Source organism: Ochotona princeps, chromosome 16, assembly GCF_030435755.1.
Source record: "Ochotona princeps isolate mOchPri1 chromosome 16, mOchPri1.hap1, whole genome shotgun sequence".
NCBI classification, from domain to species: Eukaryota; Metazoa; Chordata; class Mammalia; order Lagomorpha; family Ochotonidae; genus Ochotona; species Ochotona princeps.
The window spans coordinates 14267367-14293904 of NC_080847.1; the positions used below are offsets into that span (position 1 = coordinate 14267367).

At 48.7% G+C, this 26538-nt stretch overlaps 2 protein-coding genes across 6 annotated transcripts in view; one reads left to right on the forward strand and one right to left on the reverse strand.

Moving 5' to 3' along the window:
• DUS2 (dihydrouridine synthase 2) overlaps positions 1-24983 on the reverse strand; it is a 43687-nt gene extending 18704 nt beyond the window's left edge. For 2 of the 5 annotated variants that reach the window (XM_058674080.1, XM_004583969.3), the window contains exons 1-7: positions 24695-24983; positions 17170-17325; positions 13405-13547; positions 9835-9880; positions 4033-4124; positions 2714-2757; positions 1612-1672 (exon numbers count right to left, since the gene is read on the reverse strand). In XM_058674080.1, coding sequence (XP_058530063.1) covers positions 1612-1672; positions 2714-2757; positions 4033-4124; positions 9835-9880; positions 13405-13530 — 369 coding nt within the window. In that variant the 5' untranslated portion in view covers positions 13531-13547; positions 17170-17325; positions 24695-24983. Of the gene's footprint in view, positions 1-1611; positions 1673-2713; positions 2758-4032; positions 4125-9834; positions 9883-13404; positions 13548-17169; positions 17326-17799; positions 17932-24694 lie in introns of those variants that run through there. The other 3 variants (XM_058674079.1, XM_058674081.1, XM_058674082.1) reach the window with 3 other exon arrangements.
• DDX28 (DEAD-box helicase 28) lies at positions 17806-20080 on the forward strand. Its single transcript, XM_004584171.4, has one exon. It carries the CDS (start codon positions 17928-17930, stop codon positions 19560-19562), a length of 1635 nt encoding a protein of 544 aa, XP_004584228.2. The 5' UTR covers positions 17806-17927; the 3' UTR covers positions 19563-20080.
• Positions 24984-26538: the final 1555 nt, after the last annotated feature.

A 26538-nucleotide genomic window follows, 5' to 3' on the forward strand; every position in this document is an offset into this window, starting at 1 on the left:
TCAAAGCTTTGGACCCCTGCCAGTCACATGGGAGACCCAAATCAAGTTCCAGGTTCCTGGCTTCAGCCTGGCCCAACTCAGCTCTTGTGGGTATTTGGGGAGTAAACCAGCAGACAGAGGACATTTCTTTCTATTTCTTTCCCTCTTTCCCTCTCCTCCTTCCCTTTCTGTAGCTCTTTCAGATAAAGTTTTTATAAAAGAAAAGAATTTGAAGAATTTTAAGACTTGTTACCTTCATCTCCTATGCTCAAATCCATGGGTCTATAAAACTGAGGACTATAAAATTCATTTTTCTGAATTCCTACCCAGGCCTCCTTATATTTTTAAACTGAATTCCATCATCCTCCAAACCCTTAAAAAGCAATGAATCATTCTCCCGCTCAAATAAAAAAACAAAAGCACCTTCTTCGTAGCACACCAGACACTTGATCCGGTACCACTACCACCAGAGAAGCTCACAGGCACACCACCCAAAAACCTTGACCAGCCCTTTCTCCTCTGTGAACAATGACCCAGTCCTGAGGACCCAGGCTCAGAACAAATTCTATCAAAAGCTCCAGTGTACAAAAACTGTCAAGCCATGCAGCCATGTAAATCACAACAGTAACCACACAACTTTTAAGTTATTGTTCCTTTTTTTAGAAGATTTATTTGGCCTGGCGCAGTTGCCTAGTGACTAAAGTCCTCGCCTTGCACGCACTGGGATCCCATATGGGCACCAGCACAGCATGCAGACTGGCATCTGCCCCAACTGCAAGTGCCAGTGCTGGCCAGGGGTGAGTTATTTTGAGTGGATTCCCTAACAAGGGGTATTTACTAGTTACTTCAAACCAAGTAGAACCTCGAACTTCCTTCCCTGGAAGAAACCAATGTTACTATTAAGCCTAGCATGACTTTCCAAACATCAAGTTCTTGAACCATCACTTCCTACCTCTGAGGTTATACATGAGCATAAAGCTGGAATTGTAACTGAAACATGAACCCACATACTCCAATATTGGATGCAGGCATTTGAAGCAGTATCTTAACTACTGCTCCAAACACCCATTCCAACTGAATTACCTGTGCTCTTCACACACGGAATACAGATGAAAGGAAGCTACAAGGAAACAACTATCACATAAGTTACCTGATGGGTTTAGATCCTGGGTTGGATGGGAAAATACTCAAAAGGATATTATCAGATAAATGAGCCAAATTAAAATGACCATGGTAGACTTGCTAAAAACAGTCTTGCATAAATTTTTTAAAGATTTATTAATTTTTATTGGAAAGTCAGATATACAGAAAGGAGGAGAGACAGAGAGAGAAATCCTCCATCTGCTGATTCACTCCCCAAGTGGCCGCAATGGCCCCAGAGCTAAGCTGATTTGAAGCCAGGAGCCCAGAGCCTCTTCTGGGTCTCCCACATGGGTACAGGATCCCAAGGCTTTGGGCCGTCCTTGACTGCTTTCCCAGGCTGCAAGCAGGGAGCTGGATGAGAAACAGAGCTGCCGGAATATGAACTGGTGCCCATGTGGGAATCCAGCATGTGCAAGGTGAGGACTTTAGCCACTAGGTTACCACACCAGGTCCATTTGCGTAAAATTTTTCAAATAGAAATCAGTTTACCTTGGTGGAATATTCTTTTGGACAGCCCATGTTGACATCAATACCAGCTACATCATTTTCTCTGGAAAAAAAAATTAAAGCTAATTAATATTCAATAGGAAGAAAGGAGATTGATTTGAAGGCACAGATGGATTTGAGCTCATGAATCTCTTACCACCCTCCAACCATATGAATCACAGTAAGCCTAATATTGAAAGCTGAAAAATGCAAGAGAAATCTGTCTCTAAAATGTGTGACAACTTCCTCTGGGAAGAGCCAGAGAAAAGAAACAGCATGCACCCACACATATAAAAGCTGCAGAGAGGGGTCAAAAGCTAGAGATACTCCGGAGCTATGACAGATAAACAGTAAGCAAAGGGCGTGCAGAAATGGGCCGCAGAGCTGCAGTTCTGCCTGGGGCCATGAAAGCTGTTTGTGAAAGCAGAAAAAGAGGTGTGGGAACAAGAGCCCATCCCCCCAGCACGGCTGTGGCAGAGACTGCAGGGCACCTCTGTCTGAGGGACTCCCACCTCAGGCCTGGAGACAGAGTGGAGCACGTGGGTCAAAGTCTATGCTCAGCAGCAATCACTGCTCGAGTCGCCTCTCATTGTCATTAACGGTGTGTGCCACACTGCAGACACATATGCATGCATGACGTCAAGGGTCCTTCCTTATCACGCCAGAAGTCAGCAGCACTGCTGGCCTCACACCACAGGTAGGAGAATTCAGTTTTCAGCAATGTTGCATCACGAAGTGTAAATAGCAAAGGCTGAATTCTAGTCCAGATCAGCCTCCACTCCACAGTCCATCTCTCCAAGCATATTACTTTCTTGCCCTGATTATGGTCAAGCCTCAGGACTCATACTCCACTCGTAATCCATGAAAAATGGAGTCTCCAGAACAAACACTAAAGAATAGGGGCCCACACAGAGGGAGCAGGGTCAGGGCAGCCTGGGCACACATCAGCTCCACATCAGGCCTTTGATGCACAGCAGAAGTCAGACACTTTGAATCTGATAACAGAAGGGAACAGGGCTGGCAGGCAGGAGGATGAGCCGCTTCCGAAATCACTAATAGGCACCAGGCCTCAGAGCTCAGAGGAAGACAGGAGGACGGAACTTACACAAGCCTGGCCACGGCGAGGGCTCGCTCTGCATCTGAAGTCCCCTGGGAACACAGAAGGCTGCATCAGCCCGGCCGCAACACAGGTGTACACTAACACACATGCCCATGAGCACGCCACAGCCACACACAAGCTGGCTTTCTCCAAAACGGCCGCTAGAGCAGCTCACAAACCTGGGAACCTGCACAGCATCAGAAACACAGAGGGGACTTCACAACACACCAAAAAACCGAACAAACTCTACAGAGAACAATCAGACACCAATCACTTAGATTCCAGGCTAAAATTTTACTATATTTGCTCTATCACAGGTTTACCAATTGTTATCAATTCAAAAGAAAACCCAAATCATTCAAGAACTTTTTCTGAAAAAACATTGTGGCCCACCAAGTTAAGCTGTCACTTAGGATGCCTACATCCCATCCCCACTGCGGGGTTCAAGGCCAGTCCCTGCTTCCAGGTCACTTCCTGCTAATGCACATTCCAGGAGATTCTGCTGAAGCACTCAGATGCCTACCATTCACACAGGAGAACCAGCCTGGCAACTAGCTGCGGGCTCTGGCCTGACTGCTGTGGGCATTTGAGGAAAGAACCGGTGGATAGATGATCTCTCTCTGCCTCTCTCCTTCAAATAAAAATAAAAATAAACTATCTAAAATAAGTAAAATTTAAAATCACCAAGGAATGTTCAAAGTGAGGAAAAAAGAGCTAGCTACCAGTGCGGCATAATCCCAACATAAAGCTTCTCTTAAGAACCTAATTTTTTTCCTATGGGAAATACATAGAGACTACATAAAAACCATGGGATGGTTCTGTGGCATTGTACGTTAATCTTCCACCCCACACAGGCACTGGTGCTAGTCATAGCCACTCCACTTCCAGATGTAGCTGAATTTGGTCTGGGACCCCTGAACCTACATGGGAGACCCAGAAGAAGCTCCTGGATCCTGATCAGCTCAGCATTGACCATAACAGCCATTTCAGACTGAACCAGTGGACCAAAGATCCTCCTGTCTCTCCTCTCTGTAACTCTCCCTTTCAAATAAAAATAAAATGAATTCTTCAATCAAGCGAATTAAACTCAAGACTGGATACATGGCACATGACAGTTTGAGCTTCATCAACTTTCTGCTACAGAACAAGTACTCATGAACATAAACTGTTTGCAACAGCACAGTCATTCAGGAACGAGCCTACAGAAATCATTCCAGCCAAGTCTTCTGGAAGCCACTGCGTGCAGAGCGACCCAGGCATGCCACGCTGGCCAGCCAGGGCAGGGGGTGAGCCTCAGCAGGGCACTTAACAATGGGGTCTCTTACCATCTGGAAAACCACTTTGCTCTGTTCTCTTTCACAGGTGCGAAACACCACACGGTCGTCAGGCGCAACAAAGTCCACTGTGCTGAGCACCTCTGCAATAAAACCCAAACACCGGGGACACCCAACTCAGAGGCAAACCCTAAGCCCCGAAAGAAAACATAGCTCAGCACAAGCAGAACCACGCAGGGAAAAAAGGATCCTAGATGTTTACCAGTTTTAAAGGGAGAGGGCACCGTAGCATGGCACATTAAGCCATCACTAGGGATGCCTGCTTCCTGGTTCGAATCCCAGCTACAGCCCAAGTACTTGGGTTCATGCTACCCTTGTGGGAGACCTGAAGGTCCCGGCTCCTGTCTTGGGCCCAATCTAGGCCTACTTGTTACAAGCATCTGGGGGTGAACCAGCAGATGGAAGGTCAGTCTCTCTATCATTCTGCCTTTCAAATAAGTAACTAAACCCTTATAGAAACTGTTAGTATGCACTCCTATCTCTGAAGTGACGATGACTGTCAAAGTTAATCAATCAACAATGTATTTTAAAAACTGTGCTTTATAAACAGACACACAGATGAAATAAGGCTGGGTATGGATCAATGAAGATGTAACTAAAAGTTTGCCAAGAGCATGACCCCCATTTCCTGTGGATCAATAGCTCAGTGTTTACTAATCCAGTGTTCACACATTACTTATGAGCTGCAAACGGCAACAATCGGCTGTGTCTTTTTTTTTTTTTTAATTTTTACTGGAAAGTCAGATATACAGAGAGGAGGAGAGATAGAGAGCAAGGTCTTCCGTCCGATGATTCACTCCCCAAGTGACCGCAACGGCCGGTGCTATGCTGATCCAAAGCCAGGATCCAGGAATTTCTTCCGGGTCTCCCACACGGGTGCAGGGTCCCAAGGCTTTGGGCTGTCCTCGACTGCTTTCCCAGGCCACAAGCAGGAAGCTGGATGGGAACTGGAGCTGCCGGGGTTAGAACCGGCGCCCATATGGGATCCCGGGGCTTTCAAGGCGAGGACTTTAGCCGCTAGGCCACAGCACCGGGTTCGATCGGCTGTATCTTATCTTCTCCCAAGGAAGCTCCGCATTAGGTACCATTGCCTTCAGCTTTCAAAGATGACCACTACATGAAAGAGCTCCGTCATGGCAGCTGGGAGTAGATGTTGATCTCAAAGACAGATGAGATCTTTTTTTCTTTTTTTTAAGATTTTATTGTTATTGGAAAGCCGGATATACAGAGAGGAGGAGAGACAGAGAGGAAGATCTTCCATCCGTTGCTTCACTCCCCAAGTGAGCCGCAACGGCCGGTACGCGCCGATCCGATGCCGGGAACCAGGAACCTCTTCCGGGTCTCCCATGCGGGTGCAGGGTCCCAAAGCCTTGGGCCGTCCTCAACTGCTTTCCCAGGCCACAAGCAGGGAGCTGGATGGGAAGTGGAGCTGCCGGGATTAGAACCGGCGCCCATATGGGATCCCGGGGCTTTCAAGGCGAGGACTTTAGCCGCTAGGCCACGGCCGCCGGGCCCAACAGATGAGATCTTTACCGCACATATTTGCCTGTCTGTAAGTGGAAACTGTTACCATCATCCCAGCCCTGAACAAAATTAGGTTAGGAATGGTGGAACAGGACCTGGCATGGTAGCTTAGTGGCTAAAGTCTTCACCTTGCATGCACCGGGATCCCATATGGGCGCCATTTCGTGTCCTGGTAACTCCACTTCCCATACAGCTCCCTGCTTGTGGCCTGGGAAAGCAGTCCAGGACAGCCGAAGACCTGGGAATTCAGCACTCACATGGGAGACCCAGAAGAAGCTCCAGGCTCCTGGCTTTGAATTGGCTCAGCTCCAGCTGTCATGGCCACTTGAGGACTGAATCACTGGACGGAAGATCTTCCTCTCTGTCTCTCCTCCTCTCTGTATATTTGACTTTCCAACAAATATAAATAAATATGCAAAAAAAAAGAAAGAAAGGAAGGAAGGAAAAGAGAAAGAAAGAAAAAAAGAAAGAGAGAAGGAGGGAGGGAGGGAAGGAGGGAGGGAGGGAGAGAGGGGAAGAGGCATTGGCAGGTTGGGAGCAGAGATTAAAATGGCCCCTGGCAGTAAGACAGAAGAACCACAAAAACTTGGTGATAAGTACAAAGCAGTTTCATTCATAGGGGTCGGAGTGGGGGCTGTGTTCTTGTCTAGGTATGGCTGCAGTGTCCCTTGGCACAAGTGTGCACTGGGGCTGGGCACTCCAAGTTGGGTTAGACTCCAACACCATCATATGGTGCTCTGGAGGACCAGGGTAGATGTGGATGGAGTAGGCGAGGTCTCTGCCCCTACCGAGCCATGCTCCTACTGAGCTGTGTGTGAGTATGGACGAGCCTTGGCTGGGCTGAAACATCCAACAGTAAGAACCAGAAAGGGCTGAAGGCCAGTCAGGAAAGGCCACTGTTTCTGCCAGGACATGAGGTGAACTAAGTAGGGCTGGCCCATGGACCCAACAGTACGCGCAAGATCTGGCATTAGGAGAGGTTCTTTTTTTTTTTTTTTTTTTTAAAGATTTTACTATTATTGGAAAGCCAGATATACAGAGAGGAGGAGAGACAGAGAGGAAGATCTTCCGGATCTTCCGTCCGATGATTCACTCCCCAAGTGAGCCGCAACGGGCCGGTGCTGTGCCGATCCGATGCCAGGAACCAGGAACCTCTTCCGGGTCTCCCACACGGGTGCAGGGTCCCAATGCATTGGGCCGTCCTCGACTGCTTTCCCAGGCCACAAGCAGGGAGCTGGGTGGGAAGTGGAGCTGCCGGGATTAGAACCGGCGCCCATATGGGATCCCGGGGCTTTCAAGGCGAGGACTTTAGCCGCTAGGCCACGCCGCCGGGCCCTAGGAGAGGTTCTGATAGAGGAGCCTGGGCAACTCCTCTGGCAGGACACAGTCCCTGCAGGTGAGCACAAGAACCACGATAGGGAGCAACCCAGACCAGGCCAGGGAAAGGTACTCACCATCGTACATTTGGCACAGGTCGGGGGGAGGACCAGGCTGAACCAGTTCACATTACCCACTGGAGAATCCGAGCACCAGAGGAAAGTGTGGGTAGTGCCAAGTTTGGACACAACACATACCAGTACACATTATGGCTAGGACAGAGTACCAGTTGGGCTGAGCTAGGCTATAACCCCCACCAACGGGAGCTGGAATTGGGGGTGGGCCAGGCCAAGCTACAACACCCACTGCCAAATGCCAAGGCGAGGGGGATGAAGCCAGACTGGGCCACAGCACCAAACCAATACACATGAGAGCCAGCGGGAGAGGGGGGAAAAGCTGGTAGGGGGAATGGGGAGGGCTCCCCTGCTGGACCACCAATCTCACTGGAGAGCGTGAGTTGGGATGGAGGCAGACCAGACCAGGCAGGGCTACGACACCTGTGGGCCTCATGTGAGCTAATCAGGGGACAGCCAGGCTGGGCTGACTGTTCTGACTGGCGCAAGCATAAATCAGAGTGGGTGAGGTTTGGTTGGGCTTTGCCACAGCATCAACTGGCAGAGCCTAGCACTGGGACCTAATTCTGTCAAGTTATACCACAGAACCACCTACGGAGAGCATGATCTGGGAGCGGAAGTGGTCCAGTAGGGAAAAAGTGGGCACCTCCCTCTTGGGCTACCACTCCCTCTGGACAGCATGAAAACCAGGACTGGGGCAGGGGTGGTAAACAGAACAGCACCCGCCAGCATGTGTGTGGGCTGGAAAGTAGGGCTGGTTGGGTTGAATTAGGCTTCAGTGCCTATTAATATGTATAAGAGCTGAATGGGATATGCGACAGACTGCACCAGTCTGCTGCACATAGTGGCAAGCATGGGAACCATGGTGGGCGGCAGGCCTGGTGGAGGCAACTAGGTTGCGGCTCCCACTGGTTTGAGAGAGGACCAAGTGTGTGCTGAGCCGAATCAGGCTTGACAGCAACACCCATTAGTTCATGTGGAAGACAGGTCTGGAAACAGAAATGAACCAGTAAATGTAACCACCAGTATATGCATAAGTTGATTGGGGTGACAGACTGTGTTGGAACCTGTTCTGGCATTCACACACAAGAATCAGGTCTGGGATCACCTTAGACAAAGTTTCTTTGGGGATCCCTCCAACTGAACTGCTGATCTCAGAACCCCAACTATGAAGAGAGCCAGTGGATTCTGAAGAGATTTCATCGTGCTTGGAATGGTGAGATTGGTAGCAATTCAGAACTGATGAAATATCAAAAATGCATGAGCAGGACCCTTGGAGCATGTCCCATGTCAGGGACCTGGGATAGATGTGAGGTTGGGTGAGGCTTTTCCCTTTATCTCTCCTCTTACCCCAGATACAGAAAGAAAGAATAGTATTAGTGTGGAAACAATGGTATTACCCACTTTTCTGTAGCCCTAGACCCTTTGTGCCCTAATCAACTATATAAAGACTATCAAAATAAAAGAATTTTTTTTTAAAGATTTATTCGTTTTTTTATTACAAAGGCAGATATACACAGAGGAGGAGAGACAGAGAGGAAGATCTTCCGTCCGATGATTCACTCCCCAAGTGAGCCGCAACGGGCCGGTGCGCGCCGATCCGATGCCAGGAACCAGGAACCTCTTCCAGGTCTCCCACGCGGGTGCAGGGTCCCAATGCATTGGGCCGTCCTCGACTGCTTTCCCAGGCCACAAGCAGGGAGCTGGATGGGAAGTGGAGCTGCCGGGATTAGAACCGGCGGCCCATATGGGATCCTGGGGCTTTCAAGGCGAGGACTTTAGCCGCTAGGCCACGGCCGCCGGGCCCAAAATAAAAGAAATTTTTAAAAAATTTTAAAAAGGGCCCAGCGCCATGGCCTAGCGGCTAAAGTCCTCACCTAGAACACGCCGGGATCCCATATGGGCGCCGGTTCTAATCCCGGCAGCTCCACTTCCCAAAGCTTTGTGACTCTGCACCCGTTGGGAGACCTGGAGGAAGTTCCTGGCTCCTGGCTACGTATTGGCGCAGCACTGGCCATTGCGGTCACTTGGGGAGTGAATCATTGGATGGAAGATCTTCCTCTCTATATATCTGACTTTGTAATAAAAATAAATAAATCCTTAAAAAGAATTTTAAAAAATCGGAAACACCCAACAAGAGATTATTGGTGTCAATTCTGACAGAGTTGCCCTACAGATACTGACCTGTGAAAGCAGCGTAATAGAGAAACAGTGACAAAAAAAGAAAAATCCATGTAGCCAGATCATACAAGGGAGCTATGTCCTATTCTCCACAACACTACAGGTGAGGAACATAAATACATTATTCCTCACAGCAATGACCTCTTTAACTGGGGAATTATCAAGGGTTTCCTATTGAAGTGTAAAGCTGAATTTTCTATCATACAAAAAAAAAAGTAAGATAATTAGGCAAACATGAGTCACAACTTCCAGTGAAGTTGTAAGATTTCACAAGGGCAGAAGTGAAACCACAATTCACCCTCACCATTTCACAAAGAGCTTGCTGATGGACCTTATATCTAAGGATCTTCATCCAACTCCAGGAAAACAAGCCTGTGGGTAGAAGGCACACTTGGCCTGTCTCTTACAGCTGCCCTTTTGTCATGGTCTCCAGAGAGCTGTGATGGGCGCACCATCATCTACAAAATGACACGATGTCACCAGGCAAGGACACTGTCGCCTGGGGGCAGGTGGATAGAGGCGCTGCCTGACAGGCCTGGGCAGGTTGTGGGGGTGCTGCCTGACAGGCCTGGGCAGGTGGTAGGGGTGCTGCCTGACAGGCCTGGACAGTCAGGTCTATGACCAGAGCTGTACTCACCGTTGACAACTCTCTTGCACTGCAACATCTTGAGGTCAATCAGCTCCTGTGGAGGAATTGCACGTCACCTGTTAGTCCCCAGCACACAGGGCCAGAGGACCTAACACCAGTGCCCTAAGGAAGGGAGGGAGCAGGCCCCCAAGAAACAGCCCAGACAAGCTTACAGCCAGTGGACACAGCACAGGGAGGCTGGAATTTCCCTGGGACATAGAACACAGGCAACACACAAAAAGAAACAGCTCTGTCTTTGGGAAGGGTGGCTGGGAAGTTCTCTATGAGAAATAATGTTTTTTTTTTTATTTTTACAAAATTTACAGGTGTCAATCTTTACTTCTGAGATGACACCAAAAGCACACACACAAAAAAAATGGGACCTCAGCAAAATTAAAAGCTTTTACACACCAAAGGATACTATCAGGAAAGCAGGCAGTTAGTTGGAAGCTTGTCCCCAGCTAAGACACAACAGCAAACAACCACATTCCAGGAGAGGGTAACCTCAGCTGAACTCATGCATGTGGACCCCAACACAGCCCACTAGGGGGCACCAGCAACGCAGCGTCAACCCCACTTTTCCGCCCAGTTTCCAGTGGCCTGTCATGTCACGCAGAACCCTGGCAGCCTGTCTGCTCCCCACGGAAGGCCTGGCTCAGTGTGGGAAGAGACCCCTTAGCATATACGCCCCTAGAGCAGAGCGTGTCTAACAACAAACAGGATTTTAATTGGGATTTTCTCTACTCCACACTCATAAGATTCGGCACCATATATCAGGAAACCAAGACTGACCCAATCACATCCTGGAGTTGTCATACAAACTGGCTAAAAGCCGCGGGTTTCAGAAATTACCAGTGAGAGTGTCTGCAACTGGGTGGGCCGGTTCCAGTTCCAACCCACTTCCTGAAGTCCATATCCCCATTAGAACAGGACGACGATGCACTATAAACACCCGAGAACTCCTAGACAACAGATAAAGAGGGCACCCATTGCTGTCGTCCTGGAACAGCAATCCACACTCCCACAGAGAACACGAGCCCACTCTGGGTTCTGAGAAAAGCGAAGGTCCACGGGACTAATCCGGGGACTGATCATGGCCAAGTTGAAACAAGTTCCTCCACCCTCAACAAATACGCTAGGCGCTACTCAGGTTTGCAGGGCATTAAGTATGAATGCCCCTGTCACAACGCACACACAGCCCACACACACACACACAGCACATCCATATTACCATACACATGCACACCCCACACCCCATGCACACGCACAGCATGTCCATGTCGACACGCTTACATACTCCATGAAAACTTACATTGCTAGACGCACATCATACACGGCATATCCACATCGCCATATGCACACACGTCCAATACATCACGTCCCCGTTGCCACTCACACCACACACAGCACATCCACCTCACCACATGCACGCACATCCCATACACCATGCACATGCACAACATGCTGTCGATACACACACACATCCCACACACACTAAGGTATGCATCACACGCATGCATACCATATACAGCACATGCATGTCACCACATGCACACATGGCCCATACACATCCCATTCATCATGCACACACACCACGCACAGTACATCCACACTGCCACACACACACGCCCCATACACTGCGCACATGCATGCATGCACGCCCTGTACACCATGCACATGTACAGCACACCGTCAATACGTACACACACTCCACGCACGCTCACATCGTCACATGCACACATGACACACACAGCACATCCACATCACCACACATACACGTGCCCAGTTCACCACACACACTCACAGCACACCCCCATCACACATTCGCCATGTGCAACCTATGACGTATGTTTATTTCCCCCACTGGCTGTTCACTGCTTGGATTATTAACTCCATAAGTATATATGCCTATGTGCTACAGTAGCCCCCCAACCAACTTTCTCCTTAAGATTTCCTTTTTGAAAGGCAGTGACCCAGAAAGAAAGAGACACAAAAGGACAGAGATCTTCTATCCTCTGGTTCGCTCCCCAAATGGCCACAACCGCCAGGGCTGGGCCAGGCCAAAACCAGGAATCTGGAACTCCATCTGGGTCTCCCATGGGGGTGGAAGGTCCCAAGTATTTGGGGGAATCTCTGCTGTATTCCCAGGAGCATGATCAGGAAGCTGGAACATAAGTAAAGCAGCCAGGACTCAAACCAGTGCTCATACTGGATACCAGCATTACAGGTTATGGTTGAACATGCAACACAACAATGCCAATTCCCCCAATCAACCTTTTCACATCAAACACTTTGCTGGCCTTTTGGCTGGATTTCCAGGCATCATCTGCCACAGATACCAGACTTGAATTAGGCCTTCCCCAATCCTATCCTCAAAACTGCCTGTTTCTGATTTTCCTTCAACTATAGTTAACTATGTAAAGATTGTCAACAACAATACAATAAAATGGATTATAAAAAAAAAAAAATGAATAGATTCGACAGATGGCCAAGATGGACTCTAAATGTAGGTTGCTTGGAAGTTTGTTTTAGTCTCTCATCATAAGTAGCCAATATAGAAAATGGAAGATGCCATTTGCTATAAGTATTGACTAACTAATATAGAGCTGATCTTAAACTTGAAAAAAAAAAAAAACTGCCTGTTTCTGTCCCCCCTTTGCTTCTTCTGCCATGGACTGCTACCTGCTAATATTCATCCCCAGCACACAGTAGTATCCTCCCAAGTCTCTGCTTCAGCTGCTCTATCCTCTACCCACTGATTTTCCTTTTTAGACATGTTAAGTTTGCTGCAGCTTCATATGTAATTCTATGTACCCTTTCCGAAGCATCCCCCAAAACCTACAACATTTGTGCACAACAGCAAGACTGGGATATTGGTGCTGACTCAACTAAGACTCCTAGAGTTCCATCACCTCCAGAATTCCCTGTGTGGCTCTCTGACAGCCACAGTTACCTCCGCAACTCCTCCTTTTCCCCAGTGGATCCTAAAGATGGAGAAACACTTGAGATGCTGCTTCTTCAACCTCCACGCCCACTATGGGAACACATTAGGGTCAGGTCCTGAGAGGAAGCTGCCCAGACAAGCTTGATAAGGGCTGAATGAAGAAGCACTTGTGCTCCCTTACTGGTCATTGTCCACCACTCCTGGAATTCTACTTTTCCTGGAAATGCTTTCAGAGTCTACGATTGAAGCACAAATATCCTTCAGAGCAGCAGCAAGCACACCTATCAGTACCTCAGCTACAGCCACAGGAAAATTCACTGCCTCGGTCTACATTGGCTCCTCTTCTTCATTCAGACACCGAGATCACATTCCTAGGGGCTGGAACCAGGGTCACACATACCACTCATCTTCCAATGTGCTCAGTGCATCCTAGAATACCTCTGTCCCACCCTAGCTCCTGGCCTTCAGAGAGGCTCACAGGACACACAGTGTCTCATAGGTCTGTCTCCTACTTGCAGCAGACACCTGGGGAATGATGGCTGGATCTGCCAGTCCCAGCTCCAGAGCACTCCAACACATTTCTAGGGAGGCTGCCCTTGGGGAAAAGCCCTCCTGGAAAACCACGAGCCACTTACCTCACAGTAAACAATGTCAGCCCCATAGTCTAGCGCCAGCAGCCGCATTGGAAGGGTCCCGACCCGAACCATAGGAGCTAATATTAACTTATTGTGGTAGCACAGAGAGAAGCTATTCCCGATCATTCCTCCTCCGTCACAGCCTGCAGGAAGGGAAAACAACAGTCAGAAACTCAACCAGCAAAAACTTTCATTTTTCTTCCAACATACAGTAGTTTTTTCCCCTTTTCTTTGACCATGAAAAGAATGCATGCTCAATCACTCATCCAGAAAATATTTATGAGGCAGGTGTTTAGCCTGGTGTTTAATATGCCCATAATCTTGAGGTCAGCACTGTGGTATAGTGGGTTAAGCTACTCCCTATAACACCAGCATCCCATTTGGATGCCAGTTAAAGTGTGTTCCACTTCCAACCCAGCTCCTGGCTCCTATCTTCAGCTTGGGCTAGGCCAGGCCGTTGTGGCCCTTTGGGGGATTGAACCAGCATATAGAAGCTCACTTGTGCTCTTCTGTTCTCTCTGTGACTCTGCATTTCACATAAAGTAAATATTTCAAAAAAAAAAAAAATCCCACATCAGATTGCCTGAGTTTGATATCTGGCTGTAGCTTCCTCCTAATACAGACCCTGAAAGCTACTGCTGATGGTTTTTGGCCTCTGGCACCCACACACAGAAATCAATGGAATTCCAAGTTCCTGGCTTTGGCTTCACCCAGAGTGATCTTTGCAGCCATCTGAGGAATGAACCAGTGGATGAAAGATCTCTCTCTCTCTCTCTCTCTCTCTCTCTCTCTCTCTCTCTCCCCCTTCACTTCCTCCTTCAACTCTACCTAAGCCACTCTGATTTTCAAATAAGATAAAAATTTTTTATTTTAATTTCATTCTAAAAAGTTGAGGAAATGGTAGGGATAGCACAGTGGCATAGCAAAATAATCTTATGTCTGCGGTGCCAGCATTTCATACGGGTGCCAGTTTGAGTCCCAGCTGCTCCATTTGCCATCCAGCTTCCTTTATATGGCCTGGAAAAGCATCAGAGAATGGCTCAAGTCCTTGAGTCCTGCACCCATAAAGGAGACTTGGAAGCAGCTCCTGGCTCCCACTTTTAGGCTGGCCTAAATGCATTGTGGCCATCTAGGGAGTGGACCAGAGGATGAAAGATCTCTCTCTCTGTAATCTCCTCTATTTCACTCTGCTTTTCAAAACAAAACAAAACAAAAAAAGCAAGATATGCTTCAATGAAAAGATAAGATTTCAGCAAAGTTAAGCGGGTTTTTTTAGATTTACATATTTTACTTTTTTTAAATTTAAATTTGTTTACCTTAAATGTTGTTACATAAGTGAGGGGATTGCAAACCCAGGCAGGTCTCTGGTAGAATTTACCAATTTACTTTAAAATCAGCATTACAGACAGAGAAAGAGACCTTCCACCCACTGGTTCACCCCCTAGAAGGCTGTAATGGCCAGGACTGGATAGGACCAAAGACCAGAGCCAGGAGCTTCATCTGAGATAACTATCATTAATACCTATTTATTCTAACCAAATACGGTCTCCTCTGAAAAATTACAAAGCCTGGGCCTGGCACAGCAGCACACCAAATTAATCCTTCACCTACAATGCCAGTATCCCAAATAGGGAATGGTTCGAATCCTTACTGCTCCCTGCTTATGACCTGGAAAATCACTGAAGGATGGATCCTGTACCTGCACAGGAAACAGGAAAGAAGCTCCTGGCTCCCAGATTCAGATCAGCTCAGCTCTGGCCACTGTAGCCATTTGGGAACTGAACCAGCAGTCTCCTCCCTCTCTCTCTCTCTCTCCTTCTCTTGCTATAAAAAATCTGCCTTTCAAATAAAAATAAGTAACTCTTAAAAAGAAAAAAATTGCAAAGCCAGATGGGTTTAATGTGCTCAGCATTCCTGATGCTGCCTCCACTTTACCTCCTCAGCCCACACTGCTGTTGCTTCTTCCCCCATCACTCTTTCAAACTTTCTCTAACTCACTGGTTATTTCAAAGAAACTCAGAGATATGGCATGGCACACAGAGCTGCCACTTGTAATGCTGGCATCCCAGATGGGATGGAGGACAGCTCTCTGCCTCAGCCTCTCCTTTTCTCTTTGTAATTCTGCCTTCCAAATAAATAAATACTCCTTAAAAAAAAAAAAAAAAAAAAAAAAAAAAAACTTATTTGCAGATTTACAGAGAGGAGATACAGAGAGAAAGATTTTCTGTCCTCTGGTTGAAGCTGAGCCAATCCAAAGAGCCAGGAGCCTCTTCTGGGTCTCCCACGTGGGTACACAGTCACAAAGCCTTAGGCCATCCTCTATTGCTTCCCCAGGCCACAAGCAGGGAGCTGAATGGGAAGTAGAGCACCTGGGACATAAAACAGCACAAATATGGGATCCCAGGGCATGCAAGATGAGGATTCAGCCACTGAGCCATCACACTGGGCCCAGTAACAAAAGTTTTTCATGTCAAGGCCAGAATCCACCTCACCTCACCCATGGATTCTAGTCCTTTCTTCTGGATCGACAAACCCACATCATGCCTCCTCTGCATCAGGAAATTCCTCAAAGAGGACTCTTTGTTATGTGTAGATCTGTCTTCTTCGGCTTCGTGAATTACTCCTCCCTGCCTGTATGACTTTCAGGGGCTTCAATATTCCCAATGCCAAGGCCATGACAATGGCACAGTCTGGCAGTTGTCTACCGGCAGCGGTCATCTGTGTTCCTTCCTCCATCCCCATTTCTCAACACACCTTACTGACATTCCAGGCTGGATCCTTCTTTATTGTGGGACTGTCCTGGCACTGAACAGCAACCCTGGCCTCTTCCTACCAGATGTCAACAGCACCCAGCAGCTGCCCAGCTGTGACAACTAAGACATTTCTCACCACTGCCACTTTGAGCAAGCACAGAATCAGCCATATTGTAGCACTGCTACTTTTTCTGATAACTAGCCATCACTACCCCACTGCTGATTTAACTGGCAACTTCAAAAAGTCCACCCATAGGGTAGGCATCATAGCAACAGCAGGCACAGCCACCACCTATAATGCTGACATCCTCTGTGGGAACAGGTTCATGTCCTGACTGTATTATTTCCCATGAAGCTCCCTGCTGATGGACTACAAACAGTTGCAGAAGAGGGCATAAGAACTTGGGCCCCCATCACTGGCTCCTGTCTTCAACCAGGCTCAGCATTGATAAGTGCAGTCACTTGGGGGAGTGAACCAGATGGAAGACCTCTCTCTCTAATGCTTTCAAATAAATTTTAAACATCTTTTAAAAGATCTATTTTCAAATCTGTCAAACAAGGATAGATAATCTAGGTGTTTTGTTTTGTTTTAAAGATTTATTATTTATTTATTTTTATTGGAAAGGCGGATATATAGAGAGGAGGAAAGACAGAGAGGAAGATCTTCCATCCGATGGTTCACTCCCCAAGTGGCCCCAACAGCTGGAGCTGAGCCAATCCAAAGCCAGGAGCCAGGAGCCTTTCCGGTTCTCCCAGGCAGGTACAGGGTCCCAAAGCTTTGGGCCGTCCTCCACTGCTTTCCCAGGCCACAAGCAGGGAGCTGGATGGGAAGCAGGGCCGCCAGGATTAGAACCAGCACCCATGTGGGATACCCGACGCGTGCAAGGCGAGGACTTTAATCACTACACTATTGCGCCAAGCCCTTGGTTTGGTTTTTAATTTTGCTTTCAATCTCAACTTTGGAATCCAAGTAATCTGCCTGACAGCAGACAAAATGAGGAAAGCCACGTACCTGATCCCAGGATGGGTAAGCGGGACCTTCCTCGCTCCTTCAATCAGGCAATTTTATGTGTCTGACTGAGAAGCCAGTGGAGGCCAGCCGATGGCAGCAGTGGTGGGTTTAAGGGAAGTCGGGAGGAAGGACAGAAACGTGAGGGGTGAACAATGGCTGAAAAGAAACAAAATAAACAGGGTGAAGAAGCAACAACTCTGAAATAAACCCTCGGGGTGGGGGGGGCTTACCTCCAACCCAGGGGAAATCAGCTCAAAGGGACCGGCCTGCACCCTGGGTCCTCAGCTGGAATAGGAGAGGCGCAGAGCCCCGCCATTCATTCCCACTCTCACCCACCAGCAGACCTCGCGCGGGGGCCACGACTGCAGAAACAGGACCACACCCTTCGAGTTTACATGAGGAAGGGGCAAGGGGAGAAGTCATCCCACAAGGGGGTCATGAAGCCGGCCAAAGCCAATCTCAGAGACCGAGCACGCCGTAATCGCCAGAAAACCTTCAGTCCTCTCGGACCGTGAAGCCAGGGCCCCACAGCCACAGGGCCCTGGTCTTGCCTCCACCTGGAAGCCCTTTCCCAAAGCTAGGACATCCACTCTTCAGTCTTGCACACTTCGCTCAGCTCTCCACAGCTACCTTTTTCTTCCTCCACACGCTTTTCCAGCCCCGCTCGCTTTTACCGAACCGCGCCAGGCACCGTAGACGAGACCGCGACGCGTCCATGACGTCACTGACGTGCGCCTCTCCCTGTAACTAGCGGCAACATGGCTTTAGCTCGGCCGATGCGGCTGTTGCCATCGCTAGCAGCTCGGTTGCTCCTGGGGCCTCGTCGCAACCTGGCTGTCCGCGCTCCCGACGAGGCCCTGTTGCCGGTGGTGCGTATTCCCCGGTCTCTCCAGCGGCGGCACGAACGACGAGAGGGAAGGCACCGCCGGAGCCCGCAGCGGCCGGTGCTGACGCGCCCCGGGCCGCTGCTGGTGTCGGCGCGGCGGCCAGAGCTGAACCAGCCGGCTCGCCTCACGCTGGGCCGTTGGGAGTGTGCGCCTCTGGCCTCGCGCGGCTGGCGGCACCGACGGGCGCGGCGGGACCACTTCTCCATCGAGCGCGCTCAGCAGCAGGCTCCGGCGCTGCAGACCCCGTCGTCCGACAGCAGCTTCGCGGACCTGGGCCTGGAACCCCGCCTGTTGCGGGCGTTGTTGGAGGCCGCGCCTCAAGTCGTGCAGCCCACAACCGTGCAGTCCAGCACCATTCCCACCCTTCTTGGCGGCCGCCATGTTCTCTGCGCCGCGGAAACAGGCAGTGGCAAGACTCTGAGTTACCTGCTACCGCTGTTCCAGCGTCTGATGGGCCAGCCAAGACTGGAGGGTGGCCCCCGTATCCCCTCTCCTAGGGGCCTGGTCCTTGTGCCTTCCCGAGAATTAGCCCAACAGGTGCGGTCCGTGGCCCAGCCCTTAGGCGGCTCCCTGGGTCTGCAGGTGCAGGAGCTAGAAGGAGGCCAGGGGATGCGAAGAGTCACACTGCAGCTATCCAGTCAGCCATCAGCAGATGTGCTGGTGGCCACACCAGGGGCTCTGGGGAAGGCCCTGAGAAGACAGCTTCTGAGCCTGGAACGCTTGACCTTCTTGGTGTTGGATGAGGCTGACACGTTGCTAGATGACAGCTTTCTGGAACTGGTAGAGTATATCTTGGAGAAGAGCCACATAGCAGGAGATCCCTCTGATTTAGCAGACCCCTTCAATCCCAAAGCCCAGTTGGTGCTGGTGGGAGCCACGTTCCCTGAAGGCGTAGGCCAGCTGCTGAACAAAGTTGCCAAGCCACACTCCCTCACCACCATCACCAGCTCCAGGCTTCACTGCATCATGCCTCACGTCAGACAGACATTCCTGAGACTCAAGGGAACAGACAAGGTGACCGAGCTATTGGAGATTCTCAAACGGCGTGATAGGGTGGACAGGACAGGAACCTCAGGGGCACTGCTGGTGTTCTGTAATAGTTCCAGCACTGTGAACTGGCTCGGGTATATTCTAGAGGACCACAAAATCCAGCACCTGAGGCTGCAGGGGCAGATGCCAGCTTTGAGGAGGGCAGGCATCTTTCAGGACTTCCAGAAGGGCTCACGAGACGTCCTCCTCTGCACGGACATAGCCTCCAGGGGCCTCGACAGCACCCGCGTGCAGCTGGTTGTCAATTATGATTTTCCCCTTACTCTGCAAGACTACATCCACAGAGCAGGAAGGGTGGGCCGGGTGGGTAGCGAGGTGCCAGGCGCCGTCATCAGCTTCGTGACCCACCCCTGGGATGTGAACCTGGTTCAGAAGATTGAACTGGCAGCCCGTCGAAGGAGAAGCCTGCCAGGACTGCCCTCCTCTATGAGCGAGCCTGTGCCAGTGCCAGTCTGACAGTGTGTCCCCCCGTAAAACTGCTACTTGAGTTGGGATGCCTGCATTGCATATCAGTGCCTGGGGGCAAGTCCCACCTCCACTCCCAGTTCAGTTTCTTTTCCAAGAGCATCCTGGAAATGCAACAGATGATGATGTACATGCCTGCATCCTTGCCACCCACGTGGATGGGGGGAGATCCGGATGGAATTATTTCCTGCCTTCAGACTGACCCACCCGTACTGCTGTGGGTTTTTAGGGGATAAACCAGAGAACACAGGATCCATCTCTTATTCCTCTTTTCAAATGAATAAACTTTTTAAGAAATATGATGCCAGAACCAGAATCTTTTCATGCATAAGGGAACACTGAACATGCTTGGGGGTGGGGGTGAGGGTGCCCTAGGTTGCCCTGACACTGGCCTGCTATGACCGAAAGGTGAACTGCTAGCCAACTAGCAGAGGACAAAGTACTGAGGCCGGCTCTGTGGTTTTTCCCACGTGTCATGTGAAAAAAAATAAAGTGGAATTTTCACTGTTGTATGTTTTCCAATAATTAATTTTTTTTTATTTATTTCACATGAAAGAGCAACAGAACAATCTTCTATGCATTGGTTCATTTCCCAAATGCTCACAACAGCCAGGGTTGGGGCAAGCCAAAGTTAGGAACTCTAAACTACATCCAGCACTTGGCACATGAGTGGCAACAACCTGACCCATCATCTGCCATTTTCTAGGATGCACACTGGTAGAAACCTGCCTCAGGAGCAGAGAGGCCAGGACTGCAACCAGACACTACAAGATCAGTTGCAGGCATCCAAAACAACAGCTTAACTGCCACACCAGACACCCATCCCAGGAGTTTCCCACAAGCAATACCTAAGGCAAGACCAGGACCTCTTGAGTGGAATGTCTTTGGGAATTTTACCTTCAGGAAGGCAGGTAAAAGGTAAGCTACAGAAATATTGTTTGTACATTTCCAGGCTCTGCCTTCTACCCCATTTCTGTGTGGCAGAAGAGGGGAACTAATGAGTGTTTTACGAAACAAGCAAAATAAGGAGCTGGTGTAGTGGCTCTGCGGGCTAATCCGCCCTATGGCATGTCCTGGCTGCTCCACTTCCTGCTTATGGCCAAGAAAACCAGATGGCTTAAGTCCTTGAGACTCTGCAGTCATGGAAGAACTGGACAAAACTGCTCCCAGCTTTGGATCAGCTTACCTCTGGCCACTGCAGCCATTTGGGGAGTAAACCAGCAGGTCGAAGACCATTCCCTCTGTCTCTCCTCTCTCTGAAAATAGACCTTTCAATACAAATCTTAAAGAAAAAAAAAAAGGCAAGGGGCAGGTACAGTGGTGCAGCCGGCTAATCCCCCTGTGGCATGTCCCAGCTGCTCTCCTTCCCCGTCCAGCTCCTGGCTGCCTGGGAAAACCACAGAACATGCCCCAAAGCCTTGAGACCCTGCACTCATGTGGGAGACCCAGGGGAAGCTGCTGGCTTTGGATCGGCTCAACTTCATCCACTGCAACCATTTGAGGAGATGGAAGATCTTCCATCAGATGGAAGATCTTTTTCTCACTATCTCTCCTCTCTGTAAATCTGCCTTTGCAATAAAAAATAAATCTTAAAAAAAAAAGGGGGGGGGAGCAAAATAAGCCTATAGCATTCTCTCTCCTGGGTTCCAGTGTTTGTGGCACTGTATAAGCTTTCCTTGGAGTTGAGAGTCAAACTTAATTGTCTGACTCAAACTCAATTTTTTTATTCCATTAAAAAATCTGGGGTCCAGAGCCATCTTTCCAAAAGAAGATTGTACTGAGTGCACAATTGCAGCTTTCTTTCACAAATAGACTGAAGCTTAAAAGGGTAAAAGAATGTGCTCAAGATCACCCACGTAAGTGGAATAGTATTTGGTCTGTGTGCCCCAAAAATGTTCTTAACCAGCTTAACTAGCTTTCCTCAAATGTGATTCACACAAGGAGTAACTACATCTGCTTTCCTAGGATATTCCTTGTTTACATGTGTAGCTTCCCACAGTTTCTAACTTGTGCATTTTGACACTCAAACATCTCAGTTTAACAATTTGGTTACTCTACTTCTTGGTCAACATGGTAAAAGTACCCCAGGAAACTTGTTGAAAGGGCAGATTGCTTTTTCCCGCTTAATTGGACTAGGTTCTTTGTAGGTTGGCCCAAGAATCCTATTTTTGTAGACATTCCAAGCTATTCTGTGCCTCTGCCCCATAGGTTAATAAACTATTTGTGTATACTAAGTTATTGTCCGCCATGGTCCTGGCCATGTCCCGGTGAAGTGTCTGGGTATTCCCCAACAAATCAGGTGTGCTTCTGAATGAAGTTTTTTTCCCAGGAATGTGCTCATGGGCTGTCCCTCCTGCCAGACAAACTACCCCCAGAATCTTCCCCTTCATATTCTACCTTCGTTCTCTCCACCAGCAGTCAGTGCTGATTAAGCCTGACCTCTCTGGCATATTCTCATATTGCCCTGCACCCCCAGAATTGTAGTTGAGGCTGTCCCTACCTTGCATCCCCTCAGCAACAGCCCTGTTAAACAACTGCCCCATGTTTGTTTTTTCAAAGTCAGTGACAAGGAGCCTCCTCCTAAAGGTTATCTCCTTGCTAAAAGGTTCTTGGCCCCATCCAACCAAACGCTACCTAAAATGTGGTTTTTCTGGTATGGCCTGACATGGCTAAAGGCAGGATTGTGTGTCTCTCTGAGCGGGACCCACTGTCCTTTATTAACACCTGCTGTTCACCTGTGCTGTTACTGTGCTCACATTTCATCTATATAAGGGCTCCGTCTGGATGGGTTTAGGGGTATTTTGTCCTCATACTTTGAATTTCATATCTAAATTGGTTCATCATACCCACTTGGTGAACTCATTCAAGAAACTCATTTTGTATTAAAGTTTAAATCTGGTGATCATTTCCTTGCATTTTCATTGGCTATACATCTGGAGCCCCAGCATGAACAACGTGATACCCTGCCAATGAGCAGACCACCTCTCTACTACTCATGTGACCATGGGTAGGCCCCTTTGCATCATGTAATGTGTTTTGCTGGCTTTTTGAGTATTCAGTTGTAAACACATGATGGTTCCATGAACCGACATTTGGAACAGAACAAGGTCAAGAAAAGCTATCTGCTCGTTCACTCCCAAGATGGCTGCAATACCTGGCGCTGGGGCTGGGGCAGGCCAAAGCCAGGAACTTCATTCAGATTTCCCATGTGGTTGACAGGAGTACAACCTCATTGCTTTTCCCAGACCATTAGCAGGGAACTGGATGAGAAGTGGGCAGTTGGGACTTGAAATGGCACCCATATAGGTTGCTGGCATTGCAGGTGGACACTTTATCCATTATGCCACAACACTGGCCCTCTCTGTCTTTGCTTTTATTATCATTTTTCTTACATTCCTGTTTATTGGAAGGCAGAGAGAGAAACATATGTTCCATATGCTAGCTTACTCTCTTCTGCAGCAGCCAGGACTCAGTCTGCTTTTCACCCATAGGTAGCAAGGACCTCTGATGCTGCATGTTAGCAGGAAGCTGGATCAAAAATAGAGCAGGGATTTGAAACCTAGGCATTCCAATATGGGACTCAAAGTGTCTGAAGCAGAAGCTTGAACACCACACCAAATCCCCATTCCTTATCCTTGCTTTGATTCTTCTCAGCTAGAGTGTCTTCTATGTGTTATCCTTCAGACACACCTCCAGGGACCCTTCCTTGATTGCCTGATCCTTTCAGATGTCTGCCTCTCCAATGATTTAGTGATTGTGGTAAAGCTGTGTACCTTAACAGCCTCTGGATAATCTGGCACCTCAGAATTTGGTTTTCCTCACTGTGGTGTGGTTACTGAAGCTGTGCTAGCCCAGGTGGGACCCCTGTAATATCATCACTATCCTCTTCATAAAACGCCAAGGGCCTGAGCCTGCCCCTCTAGTTACATATTCCCTGTGTAGCCTCACCAGGTAATGATTGCCTCATATGCTTTCCATGATGGGGTAACTACACAAATATGGTGTCCTTGCAGAAACTTCTCTACCATTTCTCTTCAAGAGACCAACAATCTGTCTGGTTGCCTCAGTGACTGGTCAAATCTTGGGCATTCACGCTGACTTGTCTTGTGTCCCCAGAGAGGGCAATGAAGACAGGCAGGCTAGGCTGAGTATCTGTACAGGAGGCACTGCGAGCATGTACAACCGCGTCTGTCTGCCACAGTGCCATTTGGGCTTGCCTATCCTACCTCAGAACTTCCCCAGCTATAAGTAATACCAATGGCCTGCCCGCTTCTTCCCCCACCCCCACCAACCCTGGCCCTGGTATGGATCCACAGACCCTGTTCTCTGCTGAAGACAAGCAAGATGTCACCTTTGGCCAGGTGTTCAAAAAGGTTCCGACCTTTAGATATTTAGCCTTTAGATATTTAGACCCATTGAGCTACAAGATACTTCCATTCAGACCCTTTAAAAACCCAGGTTTGTGTATGTTGACAAAGATATGTAGTAGTGTGAGAAGGAGCTACTGCTGCACCTTGACTGTGCCATAAAGTGGACACACATGTGGGCCCCCCAGCCACATCCCACATCCCAGCCTGGGCTGCTATAGGACAGTATTTTGTCATGGCCAGGAAGTCATGCGGACATGGAAAATGCTGTCCCAGGAATCTGGGTTGATGTGACATGCTGCCTTGCTAACTGGTCAGGACCTGGGATATGAAGCAAGAAGCTGCTTTGAACAACCCAGGACTGAAGACCTGATGCCTTTCTGCCCAATCCTTTAAAGGCCCTTCTTGGGCAAAAGAAAGAAAAGCCTGTATTTACCAGCCAAAGAGAAACCAGGAGCAGAGCGGCTAAAGCAGGGACCCAATCTGGCTGAGAGACTCCTTTCCTGAGCCCTTGGTAGCACACACCAGGAAGGACTGGCTTCCTGAAACTGGAAGTAACCGGCTCTAACTACCTAGAGAATTTCCTGCCCCAGGTGTTAGGAAACAGAGTAAAGAAACCTAGCAAGACCAGATACATCTACCTAGAGCGGGAACAGAATGAGAAAGGCAAACAACACACTTTGGTTGCCCCCACACTTCCTTATCCAAGTCCTTTATAGCACCAGTGGAGTATCTACTGGTACTCCAGTAGAGTACCTCATAACTGATTGTTTTCCTTTTTCTGTACTAGTCTTTGACTTGAAGTCCATTTTACCCAACAAGTCTAACCCTCAAATCTTCACTCTTGAAGTCCATTCCTATGTGGAGGACTTGGTCTCATAAGATCTGTTTTCAAAGACGTTAACTCCTGTAATTGGGCAGGACCCCGGTGGTTTATAAAGTGGAGGTCTGATGAATGCTTCTGTGTGTGTATGCTCATGCATGCATGCATACACACATAAAGGAGGAGTAGGACTGAGAAGATGCTGTTACCAATGGAATGCCCCTCTCAGCAGTTAAGGAGACAGTTGGTCTGGGAAGTGGGGGTGGGGTGAGCAGTTAAACAACACAGTTTGGGCCCATTTCCCAGGTCACCTGCATCATCAGACAAGCAGGAGGTGGCACTTCCAGCAACACTCAGCCCTCAGCCCCAGGTGAAATCACCCACATTGTGAGCAGTTCCCTTGTCTGCAGGGACCACAGCAGCAGGCCTGGCTCTCCTCCCCCTAGTACACATCAAGGCCAGGAAATGTCCCGATAAGAAGTTTGCCTATGTGGGAGGGCACTATGACACACCACAGGGACACACACATATCCCTCTGTCACAGCCTGGCAACAAGCCCCACCTCTGCATCCCATGTAGTGTTCTGCTAATTCACATCCCAGGAGGCAGCAGAGGCAGCAGATGATGGCTCAAGTGCTTGGGCCATTACCATCCTGTGGGAGACTCAGAGGGAGTCCCAGGTTCCCAGCTTTAGTTTGACCTCAACCTGGCTGCTGCAGGCATTTGGGGGCAGAACTAATAGTTGGCAGGTGGAAAGCCTTTTTCTCTGTTCTCTTTTTCCCTCTTCCCTCCTCCCTCCCTCTTCTCTGTCTAATGAATAAAGCCAAAAGTTTCCCCAGGCTGGGTTAGAGGAGGAAGGCACAGGCTCTGGGTCTCACAAAGTCCTTACTGAGAGTAGCAGTTAACCCACTGCAGTCTTTCTATCATACTCAGTGAGACTGAGGCAGATTCCTGGTTGCTGAAGGGGTCAGATAGGTCTGCAATTTGCAAATCATAGACAACACTCACTTGCAGCTGTTAGGTGACACAGTGGGGTACAGGCAACAAATCCAAAACATGGAAAACTCTTTTAAAGAGCAAGAACATAATTTTTTCAGTAAATAAATAACCCCACATTTGAATTCTGGTTAGAGACCCAACTGCCCCACTTCCCATCTAGCTCCCTGCTGGTGTGCCTGGGAAAGCAGCAGAGGATGGCCCAAGAAATTGGATCCCCTGTCACCAATGTGGGCATCCCAGACAGATTTACAAGCTCCTGGCATTAGTCTGGTCAAGCTCCAGCTGTATTGCCATTTGGGGAGTGGAAGGAGGGGAAAAAAGGAGGGAGGAACCCAGAGATTAAGTCACAACAAACCACCCACAATATAAGCAATCTTAACTACATTCTAATTTAAGCAAAGCAGTTGTGTGAAAAGTGGGCAGAGGAATTTGGACATGATAGATAATCCATGATATTTAAGAAGCATTTTGAACTTTTTGAAGTGTCATAATGGTATTGTAGTTGTCTTTTAAAAAGGAACCTAGGTTGATGTGAATTAGAAGTTGTGTTGTTCCTTGGGATACCTGCACCCTGATTCAGAGTAACTGGGGCTGCTAATATACTCCTTGGGAAGTAACAGGTGATGCCTCATGTTTGGTTGAGAACTGGAACACAGGAGAGAACTAGACTGAGGTCCTTAGCTCCTAGCTTCAACCTGGCCCAGTCCAGCCCTCCCAGTAGTAGAATGCTTATAAGTAAGCCAGTGGATGGGAAATCGGTGTGTATGTGTATTCCTTT

Bases quoted from the DNA above. Each gene is read 5' to 3' on its own strand.
- DDX28 (XM_004584171.4), top strand. From the start codon at position 17,928: ATGGCTTTAGCTCGGCCGATGCGGCTGTTGCCATCGCTAGCAGCTCGG.